Raw genomic sequence first — 26,449 nt, 5'->3', positions numbered from 1 at the left:
ATATGAAATGGTTTGTTAGGGCGTTAGGCATTGGATGTTCACTGCTGTTGTCCTCCTATCGCCTTTTGCTCGCTTGTGGATATGCTTATCGAATTTCGCTTAGGTAGCTCTCTGTCGCAGCTGGCGGGCCGTGCCAATGAATTTTAATAGAAGTCACAATCAAATTTTCGGCCGTGGCGAACATGTCGCATTTCAGACTTCGCGATGCCAATAATTGATAAGAAACCGCCCTAGTCTCACATTCTAGGTCGTCTTCGGACCAGTACTTCTTATCAAAAACCAAATAACACAAATTTAGCGGAGTCACGTTATGAGCGACAATGAAGGAAAATGTATTAAAAACTATAAATACTCTACAAGTAATTACAAATAATTAGGTTCTACTGCTGGTACTTCTAATTACTCGTAAATTAATGAATTAAATTATAGTTAAATACAAACCAAAACACAACATATATATTCTAATTAAATAACAAAAATGTAATGTAAATTAAATATTCAGAATTTCATTTTTATTGAGGCTCAAAGTGGCGTGAAATTCAAATGAGTTGAACTCAATTATAATAATAAACTTCTCGCTTTTTGATGCCATTGCTGCTGCTTTACTTGTAAATTTTTTAGAGTAACGTGGAGTGGGTGGGTACGCTTTTGGTTTTATTGGTGACAATGTATAATATATGTATATATTTATAAAGTACAATCGAACCCGGTTATTGCGACTTCGACTTAAAACGTTTAAGCGGTTATGTCGACGAAAATTGCATGTTTATGCGTGCGTGCCTATACATACATATGAATGTGTCTGTCAACGTGTGTGTATGTTTTTCTTGTGTAAGCCGAAAGAAGCAAAGTATTATTAAAATATCAGTTGCCCGACGTGTTCAGGGGATTTCGTAGTCGAGCAGTCTCGACTACGGCTTTCTTACTTGTTTTTCATAATTTTCATTCATTCACCGGTTATTACGACGTACCGAAAAAAAAGAGCGAAATAATGACAAAACATTTAAGTATACTAATCCGCTTTTAGATACATATATATTAGATATATGTATATACTCTCACTTGTTTGCATAGCAGCGACATAAATGCTGCTAAGACAAAGAGAGAGACTAACTACAATGCCAGCGTCATAGTAATATACAATGATATTGCAATAAATTTATAAAATTTTTTTGTTTTAATGAAAAAATTAAATTGTTTTAGGTTAAAAGCCTTTACGAACATGACAACCGTAAAAAAGGAAAACCTACTTATTTGTTGCTCCTTCTGGTTAAAGCGTTCTCCGGGCTGGCGTGGCATCACGTGGTATCAATTGAAAAACGGTCTCTTGTATAGTATATTCCACTGATCTTAGGCATATTTGAGGCGTAAATCCAAGTCTAATTGTGGTCCAAACACGCTGGCACTTATTTAAACCACACTGCACGTGACTGCCGAGGGAGTTACGCTTAGAAGAGGCAATGTAAAGGGAACGTTGAGAGGTAGCACATGAATTAGAGCCAGGGAGGCGAGAGAGAGACGGAAGGAGAGAGTTCTTACGATGGGGTGGAAGCCAAGAGTATGGTCGACATGTACATTGATCCACTCGACAATTTGCTTTATTCTAATTATAAATGCCCATTCCATAAGCCGAGTCGGAGCCCGCCCGCCGCGCAAACAATGTCAAGTGCAAATATTACAGGCAAAAGTCTTGATGTACATATTGTGCATCATAGTATATACGTATGTATGTAAGTTGCCACTGAGTAGGCCGGACCGCCCAGAGAGCTACGTGTAATTGTTTTTCTTTCCTTGTTGAATATTTTCTTAACTCCTGTTTTTGCTCTTATTTATATAAATGCTGCTGCCTTTTCTTCAACAGGACCTGCTGCATTGTGCATCCTGCGTCCGCGTCAATTCAATTACAAGTTATTTTACATTCGCACTGAATCTGACGTTGACGAAACACGCATGTCGATCATCTGAACCTAGGCTGAAACCGGCAGCCCTCCTATTCGCGGCCAGGAAATTTGAACACAAATTGGGGAAATTAAAATTTGAATTGAAAATATGATTTGTATAAATGATGATGGGGCACATAGACCTATAGGCACACACGCACGCACAGGGACACACACACACACACACACACACACGCACACACACACACACACACGCACACATACACAGATAAACACGTATTAATCGTTGGGGGATAACAAAATTTGTCCACCCTAAAAATGGGAAAATAGTCCTCGTTGAAGAACTTGAGCTTCCTATTCATATAAATGAAAACAATAGTGACTCTAATGATGGGAAACGAGCGCAGCCCAGTGCTCCAGTACAAGTTCAGTGTGCAAGAGGAGATGATTAAATCTACGATAACAAAGGATAAAATAGCATTCAAATTAGAAGCTCATTGTCGTGCGTTTTTGTTGCCAAAGTAGCGTGCAATGCCAAGCAGCAGCAGCTTTGTTCCGCCAAACAATGGGGACCCAAATGATGACAGCAACAGCTTCTCTATACATATATTGTTGTTTTTGTAGTCCTTGTCCAGTTGGCACATGGATCGACAACTGCACATAGGCAATTTCTCCTTATTGATGTTTTGAACAACCCACGCAAATGTTACTCTTAGCCCATGTGCCAAAGTGCGTAGCTTTTTAAACAATGATACGGATAATAACGATCATCAATAGAAATCATCATCAATCTTCATCCATTACGATGAACAATATTTTGTTTGTGTATTGTAAGGCGCAAGGGACGTAATCATTCCCAGTAGCATATGCAAGCATATCGAAAAGTTTGTTTTGCCCCAGCTCAATTCGAGAACCCTTGAAGGAAAAACAAACTAGAAATAAGCAGATTTCCAAACAGGTGCTAAAACCAAAAATTTCCCAGCGTCGCCGATGAACTCGTCAAAATTAATTGCTTGGGATTGTTTCTGCTTTCGGCTAACTAAGTCCCGATACCCCAATATAATCTATGAATTAAAAAAAAATAAATAAAATTAAGCGGGAAAAGTGTGACAGCGACTTTTCTGTATGTTCTGTTTCTATTATTGTTTGTTTGTTTTTTTTTTTTTTTATACTCATTCACGAAAGTGAATCAGTATATTGGTTTTGTGCAATGTCCGTCTTGCTGTCCGTCCGTCTGTCCGTCTGTCCGTCCGTCCGTCTGTCCGTATGAACGCAATCTATTTCGGCGCTATTGAAGCTAGAGACTTGAAATTTGGAACACATACTCGTGTATATCTCCGATTTATAAAGTGTTAAAATTTTCCCGATCCGCCCACTAGGGGCGTGGCAAATCGGAAAATGCATTTTCCGATATACCAGAAATCATGTTTGTTGAAGAGCTAGGAAGCTGAAACTTGGTATGTAGGTCCGCGTTGACCACCCAAGATCACAAGCTATGGCGGATATATCTACGCCCATTGGGGGCGTGGCAAATCGGATAAAACTGTATCTCCTAAAGTTGTAAACCTAGAATGCTGAAATTTTGCACGTCAGCTAATGGTATGATTCTATAAAGTCTGAAGATAAATGATAAGTCTACGCCCGTTGGGGGCGTGGCAAATCGGACCTGAAGATATAGTGATTTTTTAAATTCTCCTATATTTTGGACACTATTGATGGCAGAGACCTCAAATTTTGTATATATACTCGGACTGATCACCCAAGACCAAAAAGCATTGTCGGATATATGTCCGCCCACAGGGGGCTTGGCAAACCGCAAAAGTTGATATCTCCTAAAGTATAATAGCTAGAAGCTTCAAATTTGGATAGTTGAGTTACTGGTAGCCTCCTCTATCGATTCCCCAAAAATAATTTTTACGCCTCTTTAGGGGCGTGGCATATCGAAAAATACCCTGTAATTTTCACATTTTTTTAGGGTAAGCATTCAAACTTTGCAGTTAGGGTAACGTTATCTCTTTCTAAAAACTGACAAAAAATGAGGTGTCTACGCCCAGTTGGGGCGTGGCAAATCGGAAAAACCTGTATATTCTACAGTATTAGAACGAAACTTAACTACTAAATTGTTGATGGGATGTGAATGAGTATTCCGCAGTCGGTAACGCCCGACTGCAACGTTCTTACTTGTTTTTTATTATTATTATTTTCTGCGTCGATTTTGAATTTTTTATTTCCATGCGCGTAAGATTGTCAGAATAATGTCACTATAAATAATGTTCATGTCTAAATATAACATTTATGATTTGCCCCAAAATAAATAATTTATAAGAAATCACAATTTTTTGACAGTATACCCAAAAGTTCTAGAAATAACTCAGTCCTATCCCCTCTAAATCGGGCAAATGACTATTCGACTCTCTGTCTCTCTCTCTCTTTCTCTCTTCCTTTATTTTTTTTTTTACCATTTATTTATTGTATCCAAATAGAGCCGGCATGGACTGCGTTCATGCGGCCGGACAGAGAGTAGGAGATTGACCAAAACCAATATATTCGATTCCGTTAATATGTATAACAAAGTAGCAAAAGCGCCTGCAGGTCGCAAGCTAGCTGTAATTGAAGCATATATATCTGCAGATTGCGTCAATATTAAACAGCAACTGTCGACAAAACGCTAAATTTCACTGGTTGATATCGTCGTCTGACTTGTTCTTGCTAACAATTGGAATAATCGAATGAGAAATATCGAGCAATATCGTTATAAGAATTTCATGCCAGTTAACTGTACTGTTATTTAGGGTTTAGTTCGGTCTGACTGAGGGCAGAGTGAATATGGTTGCGACAGGATTGTGGTTTGCTTGATGATGTACATGCTATTTACCACCGATTTATTTGCCATTTTAGGAGTCATTAACTACGCAATGAACATCGCCACCGAAGGCCCACGAGCTGTGACCCCATCGACACCCATTGACAGCCCCTCAAAATTACGGGCAATTAAAGCGTTGCCTGTGCTGCAGACTGCTCAGGAAGTGGCTTTGGGTGGATAGACTGAAATGGAATGAGCGTAGTTTGGGGAGTGACGTCGATTGCTAATTAACCGGCTATTGCCGTTAACACTGCCCACTTGCCTCGACAGACGTACGTCCTAATCCTTGCGAATCCAAGTCATCAAAACTTTTTCTCGGCGAGGCTATTATTATTATTATTATTCTGTTATATACATATATGTTAATAAAGTATGTATATCTTCTTGGCAATCGTGTTATTATCCAGGGCTTATAATTGCAGTTTTGTAGGTGGGGGACGGACGCACGTTGGGAACGTGTTGCTACTCCATCTGGCCCATCCCATCCAAATCCATTAGAGAGCTGGCACGCTTTCATATTAAAAATGCGCATTGTAACAGTTAAAGCTTAGTTCAGTCTTGGGCGTTCCGCTTTCCAGTACACACTCCCTCTATCAACCCATCAGTCTCATTTTGAGCTAACATATATATATATATATATGTATATCACCGGAAATCACAGCGGAAGTGCATACAAATACTTACAAGCGAAATTCTAATATTAATCAAATTGCGCTAACCTTGGCCTGCCTCGACTGCGGTGCTGCGAAAATTATCGTGAAAGGGGGCGAGGAGCGGAAGAGGAAGAGGGAGATGACGATGTAGGCAACTAAATCGGGATCTGTATACAGATCGTAACCTGCACACTCAGGCTGCGAGAGCTGCATCATTCTATTTTTGAATTCAAAATTTATGAATGAAAACAGAAACAGAAGCAAAAACATAAATTGAAATAGAAATGAATGGTGTGTCGGCGTTGTACATGGAGTACATAACCTGCGAAGAGGGAGAAACCATGTAAATGTTGTCTAAATCTCATTATGTAATTGAAACTTTGTGATTTGACCTCTCGAAAAGATTAGATTTTTGGAATTGATCAAAAAGTTCATCATTTATATTAATTATAAATAAGTTATAAATATATATATTTTGAAATATATTTTATTGTTACTATTGACCCAAGCCAATATAGCCTAAAATACAACTCAAAGCTGATCAGTTATCTGTCTCTCCGAGGCAATTGGGGGCATAATTAGCGACACTGAGACTTCTCTTATATGACAGCATTATTAGGAAAACCTATTTATCAGTTGATCAAGCTATAAACCTAGCAGGTAACAAATTAGTTTGCTTTATATGTTTGCCAAAACGACCAAATTTTGAATGTAATATATTCTGTATTCCACAGTTCATACGATGGTAGATAAATAGAAACATAAGGTCCAAAATGAATTCGTCTTCTATGTGTAGTAGTTTATGTACATATATATTGCTGGCAATTTATGGTCTGTTCATTTGGCTCTATGGCCGCGTATTAATGGACTCTGACTGTGGGTAGCAACGCAGCTTTCGTCTCGAATGAAAGTACTATGCTCCGGAACATCTCTCATCTAAATTGGCCGACTGGTACATATTTTATATGCACTACAACAGGAGAAATCCGGTAGCAAGCGGGTCGGTCATTCGCTGTTATACCCTGAACCCACTGAAAATGGGAAATCAGGGTATATTGGCTTTGTGAAAAGTATGTAACCCTAACATCCGATAACTTTTTTATCGAGAATAATCGAAAATTTGATTTTGTTTTTTCAGCCTAATTTGAACACTTTCAAACCTGGAGACTTCAGATTTACTTTGTATATACATTTGAATACAACGATTTTGAAATTTACAGATTTTCAATACCACGCCCCCTTCGCCCACAATTAAAAATCACCTTCTGAAAGTTTTGTAATGATAGTCCCTCTACAAAAGAAATTATTCAACTAATAAATTCTCACACCGCAGTACAGCCGAAGCACAATCGTTGCATACTGCGTAGTTAGCAGAGCGCGTGCTAATGCGTGCGTGTGGATGCGTGTGTATGCATGTGTGCATAAAAGAAGTGCAGAATGATTAAATTATCTGCTTGGAGGGTTCAAGGTATCTCCTCGTGGAGCAATCTCGAATAGAGACTTCTTATTTGTTTCTTGTTGGGATTCCGGTCGGCATAGATCCCGGTGTATATCCCGTGAGTGATAAACATACACATGCAATAACAGAAGATATTGAAGTAGATATTGACTATGATCGAATTTTATTTAATTGTGCAACGAAGAGAAGAGCATTTTCTCTTTCAGAAAAAATATGAATAGGAAGATGGCGGAGGGTGTGGGTTTAGATTGGGGATTGGATATGAGAGGAGATAATATATACTTAAGATATGTATTTATTATTAATATTTATTATTGAATTAGAAACTGTCAAAATGCTTTTAAATTCAAATAAAGAGAATACAAAATACATGGGAAGCAGCATAAAATGGCAAACCTTTTCAATTCTGAGCTATTTTATAAGTCTTAGACTCTATGCAGTCAACATATCATTATTATTAACATGTCCCAGTACACGGCCCTGTAAATCTGTTATTCACTGGCGCTGGTGCACTGGCCCATACTGACGCTATTTTTCATCCTAGTGGGAGAAATAAAAACAAGTAAGAAAGCTCTAGTCGAGACTGCTCGACTACGAGATCCCCTGAACCCTTCTAAGAATTTATATTTCAATAGATATTCGCGTCTTTCTGCTTACACAAAAAATACACACACAGACACACGTAGGCATTCACGCATGGACTGCAGTGTGGGCTTACTATGGAAACTTAATTGTTTAATAGCTATTCTTGTCGATGGACTATCTCCATGAAAATTGTAGATCATGATCATAGCATTGTAATGCGTGCATGTACTAAGCATAAGTCTCTAGTATTTTCACAAAGGTGAGGGTGAGGAGTTCGATATAGGGCTGGGGGTTAAATTACTACAGAAATTGAAATTATATAAAATACATATAAGTCTACATTTAAAGTTTGGAGACTGAAGGTGTATGAGATATAATTAAATAACTTATTTTCGATAATCTTTTAATCGATAACAAATTATCGAGAGTAGTTATCGATTTTGGGAGAAAAACTCGATATGCGCGTGATATGCATGTATCTAGGAAAAAAATCTAGCTCTCATATCTTCTGAGATCGACGCGTTCATACATACGGACGGACGGACAGGGCCAAATCGACTCAGCTCGTCGCCCTGATCAAGAATATATATACTTTTTGGGGTCTGCCACGCCTCCTTCTGCCTGTTACATACATACTTTTAACCAAACCATTATACCCTGATTTCTCATTTTCAATGCGTTCTGAGTATAAATATGATTCCAGACTGCACTGCATACAGTTGCGGCAACTATTTGATTGTTATAGAGCTTCTTCTTAATGAGGTGAGAAATGTTTTTCTACTACAATATATATGTATAGCCCTGAATCAGGGCCGCCTTTTAATAGACGCGTAGCTCTCAACTCAGTCGTACAATTCCCCATTCACAATCACAATCACACTCGCAAGCACCCGATTGTCGCCTCAAGGGGGGCAGATTGCCCCGATAGGATCGGGTCAGATTAGGGCAGTCAACTATTCTTAGAACTGGCGCACTCAAAAAATAAAAAATAAAAATAAATAAATAAAAATAAAAAAAAGGCTCTAGTCGAGACTGCTCGACTAGAATATACCTTAAACCCTCCACGTACACATAAGTAAGCGCACTGTTAACTGCGAAGCAAGCAGCGACTGCGCTTAAGATACGCTGCATTGTGAGCAATATTTTGCGAATTTACTTGTTGATTTATTTTTCTTGTAGTGGAACTATCTTTATGAAATTTTCATAACGCGATCATAACGTTGCAATATATGTACATACATATATTTCAAAACAACATTCTCAAATACCTGAAATACGTTTTTTACAAATTGAAGGCAATTGGGGGCATGGTATCCAATATTTTTAAATTACAAAATCTTGTATTCATCAAATGGAAATCTGTAAATCTGAAGTCTCTTGGTTTAATAGTAAACACAAGATATAAATAGATCATTTTAAATAAATTATTATTCCCGATAAAAAAGAAATCGGATGAGTTATCGAAAAAATATGATCTCAGCTCGATCGACTCTGATTAAGAATACATATACTTTATGGGGTCTGCCATGCATCCTTGTGCCTTCTGCCTTCAATTTCAATAGGTTCAGGGTATAACAAGCACTCCGTCACAACAGACTTCGTAATATTATTTCACGGCTCTAAGAGGTATATGTTCCGAGTCCCAAGTAACAGTGCTGGAGAAACATCGATGTTTGGTGGCATCAATATTTCGATCTTTTTTAATGAAAAATATCGATGTGTCTCATTTTATTTGAAACATCAATGTATCGATGTTACATCGATGTTGCGCCCAGCACTACTAAGTATGTTATTTTAATATCGGCAAAATGCTAAGCGTTCATGCAGTCAGACTGACATAACATAAAAACAATATACCCTTCTGTTTCGTGAACAAGTATAACAACTATCTATCTAAGTGGTGAGAGTGACGCTGAAGCGCGTTTCACCCCCATTTTCAAGGTTGTCAGACGCGACACAGCATCTGTTGAGATTGTTGATAAGTAGGAAAGCATAATAGATTTATGTCTACGCCCATTAGGGGCGTGGCGAATCGGACCTGAAGATGTAGTGATTTTTTAAATTCTGCTATATTTTGGACACTATTGATGCCAGAGACCACAAGACCAAAAAGCATTGTCGGATATATGTCCGCCCACAGGGGGCTTGGCAAACCGCAAAAGTTGATATCTCCTAAAGTATAATAGCTAGAAGCTTCAAATTCAGATGGTTAAGTTACCAGTAACCTCCTCTATCGATGACCCAAAAATAATTTTTACACCTCTTTAGGGGCGTGGCATATCGAAAAATACCCTATAATTTTCACATTTTTTGAGGGTAAGCATTCTAACTTTGCAATTAGGGTACCGTTATCTCGTTCCAAGAACTGATCAAAAATGAGCTGTCTATACCCAGTAGGGGCGCAGCAAATCGGGAAAAACTACATTTTCTACAGTATTACAGCGAAACTTAACTAATAAATTGCTGATGGGATGTGAATGAGTATTCCGCAGTCGGTAGTACCCGACTGCAACGTTCTTACTTGTTATACCCTGAACCGATTTTCAATGGTATGTAACAGGCAGAAGGAGGCGTGGCAGACCCCACAAAGTATATATATTCTTGATCAGGGTGATGAGCTGAGTCGATTTGGCCCTGTCCGTCTGTTTGTCCGTCCGTCTGTCCGTATGTATGAACGCGTCGATTTCAGAAGATATAAGAGCTAGATACTTCAATTTTTTTTTAAATGTCCGTATATACAGCGCAGATATCGAGTTTATCATTAAAAATCGATAACTCATCCCGTTATTTTTTATCGATTTAGTATGGCTGAAATTTCAATTTCGATGTATATAAAAATATAAATAAAATACCAAACTCATTTAATAAAATATAAAAATATTTTGAAACAATTAAAAAAGTTAACATCAGTTGCACCGATCGGGACTCGAACCACAACTTCTCGATCGAGCGTCATGCAGCTAACACACTAGGCCACCTCACTCCTGCTGGTGGCGCTGGCAAAACTCAAATAGATTCACTGCTACTGCGCCATCTACCAAAACTAAACGAAACTAACAGCTGATGTGATTCAACGAATGTTTCTAGAAGAAGTTTGAATGTATGTGTGCACACGCATACGATGCAGTTGTAGCTGCTGCACGTGCGTTTGTTAATTGGCCAAATATTTGATTATTTTTTATTAATTTTTGACTGAACGGAATTCAATGAAACTTTCAGCATATGATCTACATATTATATTGAATATTTGAGAAATTTAAAAAAGAAAAATCATTCACAATTAGCTATAGTGGCATCTGATTTAAACTTGAATGTTTTTACTCGATAAAAACATAACGGGATGATTTATCGAATTTTAAAAGCAAACTCGACGTCCGCGCTGTATATACGGTCATTTATATCTTCGGAAATCGACGCGTTCATACATACGGAAAGACGGACAGACGGACAGACAGACGGACAGGGCCAAATCAACTCAGCTCGTCACCCTGATCAAGAATATATATACTTTGTGGGGTCTGCCACGCCTCCTTCTCCCTGTTACATACATTTCAATAAAACCATTATACCCTGATTTCCCATTTTCAATGGGTTCAGGGTATAATTATATCTTCTGCACCTTTATTGCTAGTCTCCAAATTTTTAATATATGCTTATATGTAATTTATGCAATTTCGGTTTTTGTTAAAATTTACCCCCCACCTCTATATCCACCCCCTCACCGTCACTTTTGTAAAAGCGTATTTCAAATACTAGAGACTTGTGCTTTGGCAAATACATGCATATTCATGTTATAATCATAATCATCAAGATCGTATGTCCACAGAAAAAGTTATTAAACAATTAAGTTCTCATAGTAAGCGCACACTGCAGCCCATGCGTGTTTATGCTTGTGTGTGTATGTGTTTGTGTATGTAAATATTTGTGTATGTGTGTGTGTGTGTGTGTGTGTATGAGTATGTGTGTGTATGTATGCCTTTGTGTGCGTGTGTGTGTGTGTGTGTGTGTATGTGTGTGGGTGTTTTTTTTTTTTTTTTTTATATTCATTTATTGACAAAAATTATACAAATTGCAAGTTGCGTGGTGGCTAGGATAGCGCGCGGTGCTTGCGGGACAGCCGTAAAGCATTGCTTCGCAAGCACTATGCGCTACCTTAGCCTGGGACAGCTCGTCTTCTCGATCGCTCGACTCTGCGGAGCTCCATCATCACCGTGGCCGCGAAGGTGCTTGTTAGTTCCCAAGCTTCCTCCGATTCCAGCATGGCGTTGACTAAGTTGTCCGCTCTGATGGAGCGGCCCACTGCCTCTTCCAGACGACGCCTCTCCTCCAGGAACCGTCCACATTCGAAAAGAATGTGGTTGGCGTCTTCCACATGCCCTCGCTCGCACCAGGGGCACTCGTCAGATTCCTCGTGGCCAAAGCGCTTCAAATAGCTCCGAAAGCATCCATGACCCGAGAGGATCTGCGTAAGGTAGAAGTTAACCTCGCCATGTTTGCGGTTAACCCATGGTTCAAGCTCCGGGATGAGCTTGTGCGTCCACCGCCCTTTAGCTGAGCTATTCCACCTTCTTTGCCATCGTGCGATGCTGTTCGCCCTGACAGCGTTGGGTCGCGTAGGCCCGTGCGAATTCCGCTCCACGGCTTCGGCGACCAAATACTCCAGTGGCACCATACCGGCTATGACGAGCGCCGCGTCATCGGAGATAGTCCTGAAAGCGCAGCTGACTCTGATTGCGCTCAGCCTGTAGATCGCGCAAATGCCTCGGCTGTAGCTCGGCGTTGCCATCGCTCTTGCCCATATTGGCGCAGCATAGAGGATGACAGACCTAATGACGCTCATTAGGAGGAGACGTCGTTGCTGTTTAGGTCCCCGCGTGTTAAGCATGATTCTCGAGAGAGCTCTACAAGAATCAGCTGCCTTTTTATGCACATATTCTAAGTGCTCGCGGAAAGTTAATCTTGTGTCTATCATGACACCAAGATATTTTATCGCCCTCTTTGACGCAATGGTGACGCTGCCGATCTTTATATTGGCAGTTTCCACTCTTTTGCGACTGCTGACTAGTACAACTTCGGTCTTGTGTGCCGCAAGCTCGAGCCCAGCTCCTGTCAACCAGCTTCGTATGCGATTGATACTTTCGCTGCACATATCCTCTGTATCTTTGAGCTCCTTTCCTATGGCTACGACAGCTACATCATCAGCAAAGCCAATGGTGTGCGCGCCTGCTGGTAGTTCCAAGCGCAGTACGCCGTCGTACATGATGTTCCATAGGAGAGGCCCCAGCACTGAGCCTTGGGGTACTCCAGCTGACACTGTATGAGTTTGGGGACCCTCACTCGTGTTGTATACCAGTGTTCTTCCTCTGAAGTAGCTCTTTATTATCTCTCTTAGATATTTAGGGATATTATATTGTGACAGCGCATTCAGTATCATATCCCAACTAGCTGTGTTGAAGGCATTCCTTACATCCAGTGTCGCGATGATACAGTATTCCTTCGTCCCGTGCCTCCATCTGGTGCCTTGAATAGCGGAAGTGGCGAGACCGACAACTTTGTTAAGCGCGTCCGTTGTTGACCGGGCCTTCCGGAATCCAAATTGGTTTGGTGACAGGCCTCCGGCGCTTGCAATCGCAGTCTCCAGCCTAGAGCAGATCAGTTTCTCAAACACCTTTCCCATGGTGTCTAAGAGACAGATCGGTCTGTACGAAGATGGCTCATCTGGTGGTTTGCCAGCCTTGGGTAGCAATACCAGATTCTGGGCTTTCCATTTTGCCGGGAACGTCTCTTGGATCAGGCATTCGTTAAATAATTCGGCGAACGTACTTGGGTGCAAGGCGAGGGCTAGCTTTAGCGCACGATTTGGGATCCCGTCCGGCCCTGGAGCTGTGTTGGTTCTAAGACCTCGGAGAACTACTGATATTTCTTCCTCTGTAACTAAAACAATTTCAGTGCTCGTTGAGCCCTGATCAGCAGACTCGGACTCAGGGGCGTGAATGGAGCTTAAACTTTCTGGAAAGAGTGTTTCCACAATCGATTTAAGCTCCAGACGATCCGTAGGCTGCACCTGTCTACCTGCGTATAGTCTTTTAACTACTATCTTATATGCCCTGCCCCAAGGGTCATATTCGGCTGAGTCGCACAACTGTAAAAAACATTCTCTTTTGCTTGCCCGAATGGCCTTCTTCAGCGCGAGCCCGTTGGTAGCTTCTTCTCGCCTGGATGCATTTGCGACGAATGTCGCCTATTTGCGTATTCCACCAATACGTAGGATCATGTTGTCGCGTGAACTGCTTGCGACGTAACATGCTGCTATTGCAGGCACACTGTATTTGGGCTACCATTTGGCATGCTCTGGCCTCAGCATTACCAATTGTACCTAGAGACTGAATGGCCTCTGAAAAGACCGCGGGATCAAAAGTATCTAGCCGATACGACTCCCTCCACAATGTTGACGCCCTGGCAGGTGGCTCACCTATTGTGAACAGAAGTGCCGTATGATCGCTGCCTGTATAGCTATCGCAATGGCTCCATGTTGCTCCCCGAAAGAGGGATGAAGTGACAAAAGTAATGTCGATAACAGACCCGTATCCCGCCCGACTGAAGGTGTACTCATGGCCAGTGTTGAGCAGTGCAACATCTAGTGTCGCGAAGATCTCCAGTAGGATACGACCTCTGGCATTTGTTGTTGGGCTACCCCATTCTAGCGCCCAGGAGTTAAAATCTCCAGCTATAATGGCCTTCCGACCCCTGGCATCCTCGGCAAGCTCGTCGAGCACCGTCGTGAATTCACTGAGCTGCATGCTGGGGGCCAGATAGCAACTGTAAAGCCACAAGCTGTGTGTGTGTATGTGTGTGTGTGTGTGTGTGTGTCTGTGTGTGTGTGTGTGTGTGTGCGTGCGTGTTTCTTGTGTAAGTAGAAAGACGCGAAAAATGATTGAAATAGCTATTGCTCCAAGGGTTCAGGGGATCTCGTAGTCGAGCAGTCAATTTTTACAAAAGTGATGGTGAGGGGGTGAATTTAGAGGTGGGGGGTAAATTTTAGCAAAAACCGAAATTGTATAAATTACATATAAGCATACACTAAAAAGGTGTAGACGATATAATTTTATAACTGGTTTTCGATAAGGTTTTTTATCGATAAAAAAAGACCGGGTTGAGTTATCGATTTTAATGATAAACTTGATATCCGCGCTGTAATTACGGACATTAAAAAACGGACAGGACCAAATCGACTCAGCTCGTCACCCTGATCAAGAATATATATACTTTGTGGGGTCTGCCACGCCTCCTTCTCCCTGTTACATACATTTCAACAAAACCAATATGCCCTGATTTCCCATTGAAAATGGGTTCAGGGTATAATAAGAGCTAAAGGCTTACATTTACTCTTACATTACATCTCAGGTCTGTGTATATTACGCGAATATCGAGTTTTTCTATATAGCTCCCGATATTTTATTATCGATTAAAAACTGTATCGAAAATAAGTTATTTAATTATATTTCCTACACTTTTAGAGCTAGAGTGTCAACATTTTAAGTGTACACTCATGTATATTTGATAGAAACTCGATTATGGTTGTAATTTACCCTATATCCACCCCTTACCACAAAATGTGTAAAAGAATCGTGCTTTAGCAAATGCACGCATTTCAATGTATAACACAATCTGAAAGTTTAGGATAGTCCATCGACAAGGAAAGTTTTTAAACACATATTTAAGTTTCCATAGTAAGCCGCACTGCAGTCCATTCATACTTATGCGTGCATACCTACGTGTGTCTGTGTGTGTGTTTTTTGTGTAAGCAGAAAGACGCGAAGAATTATTATTATCAATTCATAAAAGGGTTCAGGGGATTTCGTAACCGAGCAGTCTCGACTTTATACCCTGAACTGATTGAAAATTATCTAAATATAAAATTTTTACATCTTTTATGTATCCCAAATTCACTTTCTTCCATAGGGCTTAGAGTATTTAGAAATAGACTAGTCTCGCCTGGAGCATTGTTAGTTGTTTACAATAACTATGTATTTGTCAGGTTTTATAATAATTATACGTATATACATATCTACATACATATATAGCATATGCATATGTTTAATAAAACTAAACTCTTCTCACCTTAAACTCTCAAATGCTAGGATGATATGAAACAGCAAAGTTCATCAATGTACATATGTACGTATATACATACATATGCATATATGTATGTAAGATGATGACAAGTAGAGCTATTTTACCTACATTCAAGAAAAGAGCTTTTAGTATCTTGTGTATTTCTGATTACACACGTATACACATTCGCAAGCATACTCACTCACAAACACACATAAGCAGATGAGAGAAAAAAAACCAGACATATTTGAGTGAGACAGCGAAAATGATTTGTTTTCTATTGGCAGACCTATGAGAATGCTTTCAGACCTCCCTCCAAACCAATACAGCTCACGAGCTGTTGTTTGTTGGTGGCATATGAATGAGCAGAAGAGTAGGGAAAGAGAGAGGGAGAGACAGAGAGAGACCTCTGCAGTAGAGTAACATCGAAGAGCAGGTATGTGCTGTAGCCCAGGAGAAATTTGTGGCAGAATTCTGCTTATGTAAATTTGTGTGTATGCATTAGTCTTTAGACTTTAGCTTTAGTTTATATACACTATGTGTGACTACGCATGTATGTCAATACTTAAAAGCCCTGTAAACAATGCATTGTGTCACCATGGCAATGGTGTCAATTAGCTCTATACATCATTTGTGCGCGGCAAATGGGGAATTGGTTTATGTTTGACACTAATTGAAATATTAACTGTATGGCTACGCCTAGCAGGGTGTGTTAATTGCAGGTAATAATATATTTATACTTATGTAATAATATACTTATACTCCAGTATTGAAATATACATACATACATATGTATTTGAATAAATTTTTATGTTTCTTCTAACAAAGTGATAGAGGATTCAATTTGTTATTAAGTGCTAATTTGATCTCAAACTGTAGATTGCATTTTGAAAAATCGCAATGATACAATTATCCTTCTAAATAGGTTTATTTTTTTTACGAATAATTGATATAATGGATGAACCGGTTTCGAAGATTATGGGTTCGAAACCTCATATCATTTCTGAAAGCAAAAGCAAATGTGTTTTTAAAAAGGACCTCTGCAGTACTTCAACCCAACGGTTACATTTGATGGATGCTATCAATTGTCGACCCAGTTGTCTTTTTTTGTGGTGAGTGAATGAAACAACCCCTCGGAAATGCAGATTTTATTACACTTACATTAAATAATCTTTGACCCATCATGCTAGGGCAACGCTCAGCGATAAACATCACATTAACGTGATTTTGAAGCCGATTAGTTAACCAACGCTCAGAAGTTGCACATTCATCATCCGTGGAACTGCTACCTCATTCTCCGGTATGGGAGCTGATCTCGGAGGAAGAGTGGGTTGAAAAAACTCAACGACGCAACGGTGTGAAGGATTAAAATACGAGCTATAAGTGATGATGAATGATTAATTGCAAGAACTAGGAATACACAAAAATTAGTGTTTAGATAGAAGAACTAGCGTTCTAGCCATGTCCATTTCAAAACGCATATTTTTATATCGTGAACCCATTGAAAATGGGAAATCAGGGTATAATGGTTTTGTTAAAAGTATGTAACAGGCAAAAGGAATCATCGCAAACCCCATAGAGTATATACATATATTCTTGATTAGGACGACGAGCTGAGTCGATATATCCTGTCGGTCTGTCCGTCCGTCCGTATGAGCAAACCGATCACAGAAGATATAAGAGCTAGAGAGTTGATATTTGGCATGCATACTCGGGTATACCATAGGCAGTTTATATTATTTTTTCGATAACTCATCCGATAACATTTGATAGAGAATAATCGAAAAATCGACTTTGGTCTTTCAGCTTAATTTGAACACTTTTAGACGTGGAGACTTAAAATTTGCGTTAATGGATACAAAGATTTTGTAATTTACAGATTTTGTACACCCCGCCCCCCTCGCCAACAATTTGTAAGAAATGTATTTCAAGTTCAAGAGACTTGTGCTTTGGAATGTACAGACATTTTAACCATATGATCACGCTCCGAAGTTTCATAAAGATAGTCTTACTACAAGAGAAATTATTCAACTAATAATTGCCCACACCACAGCGCAGCATGTGTGCATAAAAGAAGTGCAAAATGAGTAGAATATCAGCTTCGAAGGTTCAGGGTATCTCCCAGTCGAGCAGTCTCGACTGAAGCCTTCTTACTTGATTTATTTTGGAGATTTATGCTTCAAGAAGATCTCATAACTTCTGCATATACATATATTCGATGTGTACTCAGGACAACTGATTTGATATAAGATAATAAGATAATGTTCAAGATAACATGGTAAAAGCTGAGACGAATAAACCCAGTTGTAACTAGTATACATACATAAATCTTTGTACAGATATAGATGTGAAGAGCCCATACCGAATGAAGAATCAGGTAAGCTGAGGAGGCAGGTCACCTTATTTGAAAAAGAAAGAGAAAAACCGTGAATGCAAAAAGGAAAGCTTATTGTTCAAAGCTTGAATGCCAAAACGTAGCATGAAAGCGATTCAAAGAATATTTAAGCTGAAAGAGGATTCCGAGCAGCAGAATAGAATAGAATACTTACAGAGACTACATAGGCATACACATACACAAATATACACACACACACAGAGCATACACAATGGATGAAAGCGGAAAAGAAAGGAAAACAAAATAATACAACTTTTTGTGTTGGCACAAAGCCAAGCAAATGCAAAATGAATGTAATGAATAGAAAACACCAAAATGAAATATGTAATAAAAGCTGAGAAGAAAAGGCATTCATAAAACACACAATCATTTGCTACATACATAATATGCACACGTATGTAGTTGCACATACACGTAGACGTACATTACATTTACTTCCCTGCACCAAGTGAACAGACGTGGAACAGAGCAAAGAGATTTGAACTGTGACTAAACTGTCAAATATCTTAATTTGAACAGTTTATATATATATATATATATATATGTATATGTATATGTATATGTATATGTATATGTACATATGTACATATGTATGCGATGAGCTTAGTCGATGGAGCCGTGTTGTATCGAACAACTGTCTATACACAGTAAATCTGAAGTCTCTAGGTCTACAAGTGTTAAATTATTCCAGATGAAAATGTTATCGGATGAGTTATCGAAAAAATAAGCAATACTTGTACTGCGAATGGTATACACGAGTCTACATGCAAAATTTCAGCTCTCCAGGTCTTACAACTTCTGAAATCTAGGCGTTAATACGGACAGACGGACAGGGCTATATCGACTCAGCTCGTCACTCTGATCAAGAATATATATACTCTATGGGGTCTGCGATAATTCCTTCTGCCTGTTACATACTTTTCACAAAACCATTATACCCCGATTTCCCATTTTCGAATGGCTCAGGGTACTACTCTGAACCAAATAATAAAAAACGCACATTTAATATGGTTAAAACTTCAATTTAGATGGATTTAAAAATATAAGAGAAATAGAAAACTCATTTAATTAAATATATAAACTTTTTGAAAGCAAATAAACATCAATTGCGCGCTCTGGATTCGAACCCAAGACTTCTCGATCGCGCATCACGCCGCTAGTCATAACGCCACTTCACTTTTCAAAATTCTGATGGCAAAACTGAAATAGATACACTGCTGCAGCGCCATCTAACAAAACTAAACCAAACTAATAAATTCTCATAATATTGCCTACACTGCAGCGCAGAGCGCATGATTATACGTGCGTGTGGATGCGTGTTTAGGCATGTGAGCATATAAGAAGTGCAGAATGAGTAGAATATCAGCTTGGAGGGTTCAGGGTATCTCCTAGTCGAGCAGTCTCGACTAGGGCCTTCTTACTTGTCATACCCTGAACCCATTGAAAATGGGTATTATGGTTTTGTGAAACGTATGTAACAGGCAGAAAGAATCATCGCAGACCCCATCAAGTATATACAGTTGGTACTCGCTTAACACGGACTCTTTTAGCACGAACTCGGTCTTACACGACTACAAATTTACTCCCATCCCCCTTTTAACACACTAAAAACCTCGTTCTTACAAGAAATCAAGATTGCACAGATTGCTGTAAATGAAGCAAACAATTCGAAATCAGATGACAGCAGCTCCTAAGAAACCGATCCATTTAGTTTAACGATAGAAAAGCTCCAAGAAGGATTCGCATATGCTAGCAGCTTTGAATCGTGCTTCTTAAATTCAGATCCGGTCATCGAGCGACGACTTAAGTTTAAGAGAGAGTTAGAAAATATACTTTTGCCCTATAAGGAGTGCTATTAAGAAGCTTTAAAAGCCACCAAACAATCGAATATGACTGATTTTTATACTCATTCACGAAAGTGAATCAGTATATTGGTTTTGTGCAATGTCCGTCTTGTTGTCCGTCCGTCTGTCCGTCCGTCCGTCTGTCCGTATGAACGCAATCTATTTCGGGCTATTGCAGTTATACCTCCGATTTATAGTGTTAAAATTTTCTTAATCCGACCACTAGGGGCGTGGCAAATCGGAAAATGCATTTTCCGATATACCAGAAATTATGTTAGTTGAAGAGCTAGAAAGCTGAAATTTGGTATGTAGGTCCGCGTCGACCACCCTAGATCGCGAGCTATGGCGGATATATCTCCGCCCATTGAGGGCGTGGTAAATCGGATAAAACTGTATCTCCTAGAGTTGTAAACCTAAAATGCTGAAATGTTGGACGTCAGCAAATGTTATGATTCTATAAAGTCTAAAGACAAAATTGTAAAACTACGCCCATTAGGGGCTCGGCAAATCAGACCTGAAGATATAGTGATTTTTTATATTCTGCTATCTTTGGACACTATTGATGCCAGAGACCTCAAATTTTTAATATATCGGGCTGATCACCCAAGACCAAAAAGCTTTGTCGGATATATGTCCGCCTACAGGGGGCGTGGCAAACCGCAAAAGCTTATATCTGCTAAAGTATAATAGCTAGAAGTTGAGTTACTGGTAGCCTCCTCTATCGATTCCCAAAAAATAGTTTTTACGCCTCTTTAAGGGCGTGGCAATCGGCATTTATAGTGCCCCAATCGCGGCATTTATATGCGTCAGCCATCTATTTATGTATTTGTACATATAAATAAGCTTAATAGATATTCATAATACGGAAAGAAACATTTTTATGAAATTTAAAAAATATAAAAGAAGCTAAAAAACAACAACAATTTCCGATTTGCAAAAAAGTGTTTTCCGCGGGATTTGAGCTCGCACCCAAGCCGAATAGCATGTTCATGTCAAAATATCTAAAATAAAGATCGCCGGCGCTTCAACCTACAGCACCACCGCGTCGTTTCGATCAAGAGTAGTTAAAATGAAATCACATTATTGTTATGACGCCATATAGCAAAGAAAAGCCATTGTAGCGGCTGGAAATTCAAAAACAATGCAAAGACAAATCAATCGCAACGAAATTCTTAGAATATACTAGAGCACGCATTTATGTGTATACACATACACACATACAAATGAGCGCGTGTAAGGCTAGGATGCTTGATGCTATGCGTGCAGACTTATATATACATACATATTTACATATGTATACACATATGTATCTATATGCTTATATGTATTTGAGGGCTATTTGAGAAGAAACAAATTTAAACTTATAAAATTATTCGACTAAGAAAAAGAAAAGTATTAAGTGCCATTCATTCAAGCTCACACCTTCCCAATAAAATATCTATTTTATAAAAAACTAAATATGAATGAAAAACAAGTAAGAAGGCTCCAGTCGAGACTGCTCGACTAGGAGATACCCTGAACCCTCTAAGCTGATATTCTAATCATTCTGCACTTCTTTTATGCACACATACATACACATGCATCCTCACGCACGCATTAGCCTGCACAGTTAGCAGCGACAGCGCCTTAGGCTGCGCTGTAGTGTGGGCAATATTATGAGAATTTATTTTTTGAATAATTTCTTTTTTCGACATACGATCTTAATGAAACTTTCAGAGCGTAATCATATGGTAAATATGTGTGTACATTACAAAGCGTACACACATATTTGAAATGCGTTATTTATAAATTGGGGGAGAAGGGGCGTGGTATCCAAAATCTGTAAATTCCAAAATCTTTATATCGATTAACTTTATATACAACGCAAATTTTTAAAAGTGTTCAAATTAGGCTAAAAAAACAAAATCAACTTTTCGATTATTCTCGATAAAAAAGTTATCGGATGATTTATATAAAAAATAAAGCAAACTCGTACTGCGTATGGTATGCAAGCCAAATTTCAGCTCTCTAGCTCTTATAACTTCTGAGATCGAAGCACTCATACGGACGGACGGACAGATGGACAGGGCTATATCGACTCAGCTCGTCTCGCTGATCAAGAATATATATACTTTGTGGGGTCTGCCCTGTCCGTCTGTCTGTCTGTCCGTTTGTCCGTCTGTCCGTCCGTCCGTCTGTCCGTCTGTCCGTATGTTTGAACGCGTCGATTTCCGAAGATATAAGAGCTAGAGACTTGAATTTTTTTTTTTAAATGACCGTATATACAGCGCGGGCGTCGAGTTTGCTTTTAAAATTAGATAAATCATCCCGTTATGTTTTTATCGAGTAAAAACATTCAAGTTCAAATCAGATGCCACTATAGCTAATTGTGAATGATTTTTCTTTTTTTTTTTAATTTCTCAAATATTCAATATAATATGTAGATCATAAGCTGAAAGTTTCATTGAATTCCGTTCAGTCAAAAATTAATAAAAAATAATCAAATATTTGGCCAATTAACAAACGCACGTGCAGCAGCTACAACTGCATCGTATGCGTGTGCACACATACATTCAAACTTCTTCTAGAAACATTCGAATGCATTCGTTGAATCACATCAGCTGTTAGTTTCGTTTAGTTTTGGTAGATGGCGCAGCAGCAGTGAATCTATTTGAGTTTTGCCAGCGGCATTAGCAGGAGTGGGGTGGCCTAGTGTGTTAGCTGCATGACGCTCGATCGAGAAATCGCGGTTCGAATCCCGATCGATGCAACTGATGTTAATTTTTTTTAATTGTTTCAAAATATTTTTATATTTTTATAAATGAGTTTTCTATTTAATTTATATTTTTAAATACACCGAAATTGAAATTTTAACTATACCTTATGTGCGTTTTTAATAGTTTGGTTATTCTAGCAGATTCTATGAACCACATCAGCAGCTAGTTTCATTTAGTTTTGGTAGATGGCGCTGCAGCAGTGAATCTATTTGAGTTTTGCCAGCGCCACTAGCAGGAGTGAGGTGGCCTAGTGTGTTAGCTGCATGACGCTCGATCGAGAAGTCGCGGTTCGAATCCCGATCGATGCAACTGATGTTAATTTTTTTTAATTGTTTCAAAATATTTTTATATTTTATTAAATGAGTTTGGTATTTGATTTATATTTTTAAATACACCGAATTTGAAATTTTAACTATACTTTATGTGCGTTTTTAATAGTTTGGTTATTCTAGCAGATTCTTAGAATCACATCAGCAGTTAGTTTCGTTTAGTTTTGGTAGATGGCGCTGCAGCAGTGAATCTATTTGAGTTTTGCCAGCGCCACTAGCAGGAGTGAGGTGGCCTAGTGTGTTAGCTGCATGACGCTCGATCGAGAAGTCGCGGTTCGAATCCCGATCGGTGTAACTGATGTTAACTTTTTTAATTGTTTCAAAATATTTTTATATTTTATTAAATGAGTTTGGTATTTTATTTATATTTTTAAATACATCGAAATTGAAATTTCAGCCATACTAAATGGGCATTTTTATTTGTTGCGTTCAGGGTAGTATCTAGTCGAGCACTCTCGACTAGAGTTTTCTTAGTTGTTTTAATTTATCTTTATAGAATCATAACATTAGTTTACGTGCAAAATTTCAACGTTCTAGCTTTAAAACTCTACGAGGTACAGTATTATCCAAATTGACATACCCCAATAGGCGTACATTCTAAATTTCAGCATTCTAGTTCATCAACTAATATGATTTCTGGTATATCGGGAAATGCATTTTTTGCCACGCCCCTAGTGGAAGAGCCTCCGCTTACTACGTTTCCCCTTAAATGACAATCCGTTTATCCCGACGATTTTTTTTAATAATTTTCAGTCATTCACACTTAAGCATACTAATCCGTTGTTAGATATATGAATATATGTATATGTATTTATTTATCAGTAATCAGTAATCAGTACGTAGCAGCGACACAAATGCTGCTAAGACAAAGAGATAGACTAACTGCAATGTCAACGTTACCATGATATTGAAATAAATTTATAGCATTTTTATGTTTTGATTAAGAAAAAATTAAATTTTTTTATGTTTAAATCCATTAGGAACAAGGCAACCGTAAACAAAAGAAACAAAAATAGATTTTTTTGCTCCTTCCGGCTTAAGCGTCGTCCGGGTATAGCGACATAAAATCGTCGGTCCCTTGACTGCCGTTATAACCGGCGTCCACTGTATAATGTGTTAAGTGTTTGTCCCAGTAACTAATTTCGCACACCTTATATGTATATGTACATACTACATATGTACTATATACATATTAAATACGGATTTCAGTGGCAATGACATTGATCTCAGTTCTTTGAATATTCATTTGTAATTTTTATCTTACCTGGCTGATCAATCTACTTCGAATGAGCTGCAAATGCCGAATCATTTCTGAAACAGCTCGATTTTTTTCACATGTTTGCTGGGATGGCTCTCTTGCAGTCAACGTGGCAATTTCTCTAAAATAAAGACAGTCATTATAATTCAATTCAATTCAATTAAATTCAAATTATATACTACATACATATATACATATACAAATAGTTTAAAAGCTTGTCAATTGCATTTAAGATATATTTATTGTGGAGTCCTTATGCTATTATATCTTTATTTTGTATACCCTGGACCCATTTTCAATGGGAAATCAGGGTATAATGACACCCATTTTATTTTCATTATACAAGAAACGTTATCAAACAATTAAGTTCCCATAGTAAGACCACACTGCAGTCTATACGTGTTTATGCGTGCGTGCATATACCTGTTTGTGCGTATGTATGTGCATGAGTGAAGAAGTGAATAAGTATCAGTTGCTCGAAGGGTTTAAGGGATCTTGTAGTCGAGCAGTCTCGACTAGAGCTATCTTGTTTTAATACTTATTCACGAAAATGAAATGAGTATATTGATTTTGTGCAATGTCCGTCTTGTACGTCCGTCTGTCCGTATGAACGCAATTTTTTTCGACGCTAGCTAGAAACTTGAAATTTGGAACACATACTCGTGTATATCTTCTTTGTAAAAGACGTATTTCAAATACTAAGGACTTGTGCTTAGTACATTGTCCATCGACAAGAAAAGTTATTAAACAATTAAGTTCGCATAGTAGTCCTACACTGCAGTCCATGCGTGTTTATGCGTTCATGCATGTGTCTGTGTGTGTGTCTCTTGTGTAAGCTGAAAGACGCGAAAAATGATAGAAATAGCTGTTGCTCGAAGGGTGCAGGGAATCTCATAGTCGAGCAGTCTCGACTACAACTTTCTTAATTGTACTACACAAATTTATATTGATTTTAAAGGAGACTATCAAAGCTTCTGCGTTTAAGTAATCTGTAATTACATTTAATTTCCTATTAGAGAGTTACCGAAGTTAAATATGTTAAATATGTACACCTATCAAAAACTACCAAATAATTTGAAAGCAAAGGAGTAGATGATTAAGCAAATATACATTGGTTCGAGTCTACTATAAAATGACGCAATTTTTTGTTTACAAATTATAAAGTGTCAAACAATAATTAAATTATTTGAGGATTTTTATTAATTTATTTATGTACGAAAAAATATATAGTATATCAATAGAATAACATGAATTTTTTAATTGATTGACGTATTAAATAAAACTGAAAGGGGTATTTTATTTTATCAATACAATTTATGTTTTATTTGGATATTTATCTTTACAGTTAAGCTTCTAGTGAACATGAAAATATGCGTATGAAATAGAAGGATACATAGCTTCAGTATTGAGCAATTTTTATTTTATTTTATTTTTTATTTTATTTTTTTTTGTTGATCAACATGTTGAAAATTAACAATATTTAATTGGATATTATTAATAATATATCAGCTTCGTTAACCGAATCAATATAACTGTCTAAATTAGTCTTTAGTGCCACTGTGTTGGCTTGTTGGTAGAGCTCTGCTTGTGGACTATTTCTAAATAATTGAATGCTACAAGCGGAAATTGCGAATATATAGTAAGGGAGGATGGCCAAATACGACCACAAGCACAAATCTAAGTTGATTGACCCCGCTCCAGTTCAAAAGGGACACCCCAATTAGGACGCGAACTTATTTTAGACTACTTCTCAACAACTATGTTCAATAAGTTTGTATTATAATTATATATTTACATGCCGCCGGCAGAGATACATAATCTGATACATCAATTATAATTGAGCTTCTATTTGGCATGTGCAGAAATAATAAATTTTTTGTTCATATTCCTAAATAAATGAATACTTTTTCTATTCAAAGTTGGGTCTATATACTTCTAGTGTACAAGAATAGTAAAGAGCATACACCAATATTCCTTAATATCCATGTTTAAAAAAACTTAATATTCAATTTTACGGCAGCTGTCACAACTTCTACTTTTATTTCCCATTTGAAAACTCAATCACAGGCATTATTTTTTGGTAAGATTTACCTCTTATATGTATAAGATACAATTTTAAAATATAGTTTTGAAAAAAAAGCCAGTAAAACAAGTAAGAAAGCTCCAGTCGAGACCGCTCGATTATTTTATTAATTTCAGGATATGAATATACATATATGAACGTCACCTGAGAATATGCCAAGCTATGTAAACCTGTATCTCCTGCAGCTTGACACTTAAGTACCAATATT

The 26,449-nt window shown here is 38.2% G+C and overlaps 1 protein-coding gene and 1 long non-coding RNA gene across 5 annotated transcripts in view; one reads left to right on the top strand and one right to left on the bottom strand.

The window, feature by feature from the left end:
• Positions 1-26,449, bottom strand: part of Sox102F (transcription factor Sox102F) — a 65,691-nt gene that overhangs the window by 20,405 nt on the left and 18,837 nt on the right. For all 4 annotated transcript variants that reach the window (XM_089472868.1, XM_089472871.1, XM_089472869.1 and 1 more), the window contains one exon: positions 24,165-24,279. In XM_089472868.1, coding sequence (XP_089328994.1) covers positions 24,165-24,279 — 115 coding nt within the window. The remainder of the gene's footprint in view (positions 1-24,164; positions 24,280-26,449) is intronic.
• LOC149268296 (uncharacterized) lies at positions 16,092-22,830 on the top strand. Its single transcript, XR_016270819.1, has 3 exons — positions 16,092-16,298; positions 16,502-16,688; positions 16,767-22,830. It is a non-coding gene; the product is annotated as an uncharacterized LOC149268296 (long non-coding RNA).

The sequence above is a fragment of the Drosophila arizonae genome, chromosome 6 (genome assembly GCF_054131065.1).
Source record: "Drosophila arizonae isolate 15081-1271.41 chromosome 6, UAZ_ARI_1.0, whole genome shotgun sequence".
In the NCBI taxonomy this organism is placed as follows: Eukaryota; Metazoa; Arthropoda; class Insecta; order Diptera; family Drosophilidae; genus Drosophila; species Drosophila arizonae.
This window is presented reverse-complemented; position numbering and strand designations above follow the sequence as displayed.